General features: G+C 36.6%; 1 protein-coding gene across 1 annotated transcript; it reads right to left on the reverse strand.

Annotated features, from left to right (window-relative positions):
- Positions 1-1,774: 1,774 nt before the first annotated feature.
- LOC113350533 lies at positions 1,775-3,668 on the reverse strand. Its single transcript, XM_026594688.1, has 3 exons — positions 3,166-3,668; positions 2,468-2,806; positions 1,775-2,330 (listed from the first exon to the last, which is right to left on the reverse strand). The coding sequence occupies exons 1-3, from the start codon at positions 3,666-3,668 to the stop codon at positions 1,775-1,777; spliced, it is 1,398 nt and encodes a 465-aa protein (XP_026450473.1).
- Between the last annotated feature and the right edge of the window lie 2,351 nt (positions 3,669-6,019).

A 6,019-nucleotide genomic window follows, 5' to 3' on the forward strand; every position in this document is an offset into this window, starting at 1 on the left:
GTGTTCACCATTGGTGGAGATTACCTATTTTTACATCAAGTGAGGCACCAGACCAAAAATTCTTTGTAGATGACTAAATAGCTTTCTTTTGAGTGTGTGTCACCGTATGTTAATTCCGGGTAGAATGGTGAGCTACCCAACTTCACACAATTTTCATCACTACTCTTTGATCTCTTGAGTGCTAATTTTGTCAATCATGAGGGTGACATCTATAGATAAAATCCACCTTCTTTTAGTTTGATTTGCAGCTAGCATCATTCTCTCTCTCGCCAACAACAGGTCCATAGAAACACCATCATCATCAACAAGTGGAGCGACATCAAAATCTACCAGGAAAGTTGAAGACGTTTGAGGTTTACAAGCAACAGTACAAGGAAGAGAAAATTTCATATCCAAGTAAAGCAACATACAATGAGCAGATTTTTATATACATGTTGAAGACTTATAACACATAAGGAGCGGAATTATGTATCCAAGTATGAAGATTTATATACAAGAGCGAAGAAAATCAAAAGATGAGAATTATTGGAGTTTATGACATCGAAGACAATACAAGTTGTCAAGAATCAAGTGGTAAAGTACTTCACCCATGCCCTATTTCCATTGTTATTTTTGTATTATTTTTCTTGTGTAACTAAAAAAAAAATGGAACAAGAAATTTTTTGCTATATTGGTTTTGATTATTTAATAAAGTCATAGGGAAGGAAGAAAAATCTATAAAGAAGTTTCAAGAAATAAGGAATAGAGGAAAAGAGTTACAATTGTTAAAGTATTATGAAGTTCAAGAGTTTATCATCAATAGTTGAAAACCGAAGACCAAGAAGATGAAAAAGACGAGCTGAAGACTATGTTTCTATTGGATGATGTAAAGTGGTGCTTTCGTCACTACCGATCGGATGTGAAGGTGGTGAGTACTCCCATCATTTCAATAGTGGTTGATTTCCTTTCTTAGAGATCATCGAAAAAATATTTTTATTTCCCACGATCTTGTGGGGTCTCCAGAAATTATTCGGAAGGTTTCCTTCCTACCATTCAACATGTGCGGGATTTCTATCTTCATTCACGCCTGTACACAATGTGTGAGACTAAAAAAGGCGTCTTTTGAGTGCAATCATCATAAAACCATATTAGTGAGGCAGAGTCGAGGCTTTCGATCACTCTCGAACCTGAATTCTTTCATTATGGTGTGGTTATTTCTCACTCAACTTTTGAGAATGAGAATATGCTTTTTGGCATTTCTAACTTTTTATTACTAGCATGCAAGAACTCTATGTCCATATATCTCTTTGGATGCTTGGGAAGCTAGAACGCTTTGAAGTTGGAGTAGGTTTTGTGGGTATACCTCTCGTAAGCCCTCACGAGACTATAACTCGTCCACTACGGACACCTAGGTGTTTAAAGGCATGTTTCATATGTTAAGTGCATACGTATCCTCGACGAAATGAAGTTGTTGTATTTTATGTTAGGTAGTTTGCTCGAGGACTAGCAAAAACTAAGTGTGGGGGACTTTTTTTTTTTTTGAAGGCAAAGGATAAAATCTTATTAAATTGGAAAAAAGAGAAGTTACAAAAGTCTAGGGTCCAACCTCTCAGCTCAATTAAATAGAATTTAATTACAGTCCAGAACTTCAACCCAATTAGTAATTAGATCCGTGAAAGTGGTTGAGTGGAAATAGTTTTTGATGAAACCCCAATGATAGATGAATATCTTCACTTCGTTGATTATCTCATGTTTTCTTTGTGCCGCAAACTTGACATCACTCTCATGTTCCTCTCTAACCAAATAACCCACAGGATTGCTGCTGGGAGGAGAGGCCATATTTTCTTTCCTCTTTTCTTCCCTTATTTGTTGCCCATTCTTGAATATGGTCCTTTACTGTGTTTTTGTAGTTCCATGAAACCCCAAATCGAACTATGAAGTAATCCCAGATATAAATTGTAAATCTACAACCTAACAATAGGTGATCAATTGTCTCTTGCTGTAATGAGCATAGACTGCAGTTGGTGTTTTCTATTTCACATCCTCTTCTGTTGAGATTGTCCACCGTTGGGATGAAGTTATGCCATATACACCATAGAAACACCTGCACCTTTGGGGGAACCATCTTCACCCAAATAAGCTTGTGTGGAAACTGTGCTAGAGACGAAGATGGTTGTTGAGATAGTAACCAGTGATAGATTTCTTTGACGGTGAACTGTGAAGCAGTAGAGCATATGATTGTATCTTCTTCATCAGTAGTCAAAGTTGGAGAGGGACCCAGAAAAGCTAATAAATTATTAATCTCTGCAGTGTCTTCAGCTGAGGAAAATCTTTTCAAAGAAATTTTCCATCTATCATTCGCAATTAAATCTGAAATTTGTGCATATTTGTCTACAGCGAGTTTGAAGACTTTAGGATGAGAAATGAAAAATGGAGTGATCCCCAACCATTTGTCAAACCAGAAGTTAACTCCTTGACCATTCCTCACTTTGATGTTGGAATTTCTTTCGAGAATCCATTTCTCTTTTGTATCCCCTTCCAATATCTTCTCCCATGAGCAAGCTTGTATTCCTTGGGATATAATGCATTTTCATCTGACTTTGTTCTAAATTGTACCACCTTTCTCCATAATGCCTTCTTTTCCATTGCATATCTCCAGCTCCACCTGGCAAGTAAGGCTTTATTTGTGCTTCTTAAACCCCGTAATGCTAATCCCCATGCCTCTTTAGATTTGTAAAGTTTATCCCAAGCCACCCAACGTATTTTCTTTTTTCTGTAGTTGAACCCCATAAGAAGTCCCTCATGATCTTTATCATTCTCTTTTCTACTGAAGCAGGCATTTGCATGATTGACATAAAATAAATTGGGAGACTAGGTAGAGAGGTGTTGATTAAGACAATTCTACCAGCTTTGGTGAAATATCTCCTCTTACACTTAGCTAATTTCTTTTGCAGCTTGTCTATGATGATCTCCCATACACTTGTTTGCTTTAAGGTGGCTCCCAATGGGATTCCCAGGTACTTCAAGGTTAGATTTTCCTCCTTGAAATGCAGTATTTTGGCTAGGTCTTTCACTTTATGATCTACACCTAAACTGACGATGGTAATTTTCTCTAAATTGACTTTAAGGCCAGTAATAGCTTCATATACTTGCAGAATGAGAAGAAGGTTCTCCACTGCCTCTTACTTTGCATCCAAGAAAATTAGGGTATCATCAGCAAACTGCAAGTGTGAGACCATAATGTTTGACCCTAATTGAAACCCCCTGATCATTTCTAGATCCTCATCTTTCTTTAATAGATTTGTAAGAATCCCAGCCACTAGAATAAATATGAAAGGGGAGAATGAGTCTCCCTGTCTTAGCCCTTTGAAGTGCTTAAATTTTTTTGTGGCTGTACCATTTACTAAGACTGAGGATTGTGCAGATGAGAGTGTCCATTGAATCAAGTTCCTCCATTTTTCTCCGAACCCTGCATTCTTTAGGATGATGTCAACACAGAACCAGTTGACATTTTCAAATGCCTTCTCTATGTCTAACTTGCAAAGTACTCCCGGGGTGCCTTCTTTAGGTCTTGCATCAATCAATTCACCTGCAATTAACACTCCGTCACGAAGTTGTTTTCCTCTTACAAAAGCCCCTTGATGTTCTGAGATCAACTTAGGTATTACACTCTTAAATCTTTCTGCCATGGATTTTGAGATGATTTTATAAGTGTTGCTGACAAGAATTATAGGCCTAAAATGTTGAGGCCTGCTGCATTCATCTTTTTGGGGATTAAGCTAATGAACGAACAGTTCAACCTCCAATTTAGATTTTCTTCTTCATGAAATTCTTTGATGACAGCCATCAAGTCCTCCTTTATTATTTTCCATGCAACTTTATAAAATTCCAGATTAAAGCCATCTGGACCAGGAGACTTGTTGTCTCCACATCTTTTTATTGTCTGACATATTTCTTCCTCATCAAAAGGCCTTTTCATCCAGATACTTTTCTCATGTTTAGAATGTCAATTTCATACTTGTTTAAGATATTATTCTTGCATATACTTGTTATTATCATTACTTTCTAGTTTATGTGTCATATCAGGTGAATCATCCAAAAAGGAGATACAACGTGCTTAAATGAGCAAAGAAGTGGAGTGTATTAATGAAGGAAGGCCAAAGTACAAACTCAACTCATTCAAATCTAGGAGATCTTAATACTAATTTGAAGAGAATGAGAATACGAAGTGAACGCAAAAAGAATGAGGTCATTCCGAATTCGGACGAAGAAGTTATGGGCGATACAAGATTGAAAGACTTGAAGTTACAGAGAGAAGTTCGGTTGAAAACTTCATCAGCTCGAGTCAGCCGAACCTGGAGCTTAAAAATCAATATTTTCAAAGAGTATACAGGAGGATGTTCGGCTAAAAAGTAATCTAATCAAGTGATCCGAACCTAACACTCGCCTGGAGTAAATTTCACTTGTCAGGTTCGTCCGACAAAGGTCGGCAAGTTATGAGCCGAACCTAACAACTTCCTGGGACATATTTGGACGCGAAATTGACTTATATCTCAAAGAAACACGGTCCCGGAAGGATTCTAAACCTAATTTTGAGAGTTTTATATAAGAAGACATCCAAATCCTTAAGAAGGGATCCCATATGTCAAATACCACACCTCGGGAAACACAATTCTACCTCCCATATTGCATCTTCTACATATAAACCTAGGGTTTACCCCTTTAGGGGGAACCCATTATTCTGGTACTATGTGTAGCTAAACTTTCTTTGATTAAGGATTAATTCAATGTTCTATACGTGAAGTCTGATTTGTTAATACAAGTTTGTTTGAAGTTTTAATTATCATCGATTGTCTTTTTTATATCTAGGGTTTATGATTGATTCTTAGATTGGTTTGGGTGCGCAACTAGATTAGTTTATTGATCATTCTTTTGCTAGTAGAAGTTATGAGATAAGTAATCGTCGACTAACTCTCTACACAAGTATAAATCGCGAGACCTTGCAGAGGGATTTTGTGGAGCAATTTGAATGAAGACAACATCAGCAAGTGGAACTTGATCTAAGAGTTCAACTACTAGGATCAACCTAAATTCACAAAGCTTAAAGCGTTCGATAAGGTTATAATTTGAGTGATCTACTACTTGGTGGTTCGCTGAATAAAATCTGGTAGTCGAGAACTTCCGTATCCGGTGATAGAAGGAGTTTTGGGGATAACACTGATCTAGTTGTTATTCTACAGTTGGTGATGAATGATTCTGATTGAAAATATATAAGATACTTATTCGATTAAGGCTTGGTAACGACGAAGGACTCCTTGACCATCTTTCTTTTATTCTTTTTATTTATCTAACAACCAATCCCCCCTTTGTGTTTTCCTTTATTTTGCTAATATAAATAACCTATCAATTACACAGCTCTTCGTGGGAACGATCCTTACTACCGATATATTACCAGTTAATTAGTGGAAAATATCTTGATTAATTTGTTGTGGTTACGACACACATCAAATTTTGGCGCCGCTGCCGGGGAGAAGTTGTTAATTAATTTGTTATTTGTTTAGCTTGTTTTTATTTTTGTTTTTTTTTAGATTTATTTTTATTTTATTTTCTGTTTTTCTCTTGTGAGTTGTCATGTTTCTTTACGGAAAGAACATGTACGGAGCACAAGATCAGACATATAACAGTGGTAATCAATATGGATTTCAATCTCATTCTTATAACAACTACCAACCATCATATGGGTGTAATCAAAACCAATCTTTTGGTTGTGATCAATATCCCACAGAACCTTATGGATATTCTCATACATGTCAACAACCTTATGACGGGCATGTAAGTGAAAAATCACAAGGATGGAAGGATAGTTATGCTTCTGATCAATTGTTTTCTAGTAATGTGCAGATGACAGAGAGGTTTGAACTCAAAACTTATGATAGTGTAACCAAACACGCTCATATTTCACCCATTCAAAGGGAAGATTTGCGGTCTAGGTAATCTATTGTGAGTAATGGTAGAAAACGTGTAAACATCAGAATACTTT

This window comes from Papaver somniferum, chromosome 1 (genome assembly GCF_003573695.1).
Source record: "Papaver somniferum cultivar HN1 chromosome 1, ASM357369v1, whole genome shotgun sequence".
In the NCBI taxonomy this organism is placed as follows: Eukaryota; Viridiplantae; Streptophyta; class Magnoliopsida; order Ranunculales; family Papaveraceae; genus Papaver; species Papaver somniferum.

Bases quoted from the DNA above. Each gene is read 5' to 3' on its own strand.
- LOC113350533 (XM_026594688.1), bottom strand. From the start codon at position 3,668: ATGGCAGAAAGATTTAAGAGTGTAATACCTAAGTTGATCTCAGAACAT. The intron at 2,807-3,165 runs GTAAGAGGCAGT...TGCCTGCTTCAG, and splicing joins CTAATTTTCTTGGATGCAAA to TAGAAAAGAGAATGATAAAG. The intron at 2,331-2,467 runs GTGAGGAATGGT...TGCGAATGATAG, and splicing joins AAAGAAATTCCAACATCAAA to ATGGAAAATTTCTTTGAAAA.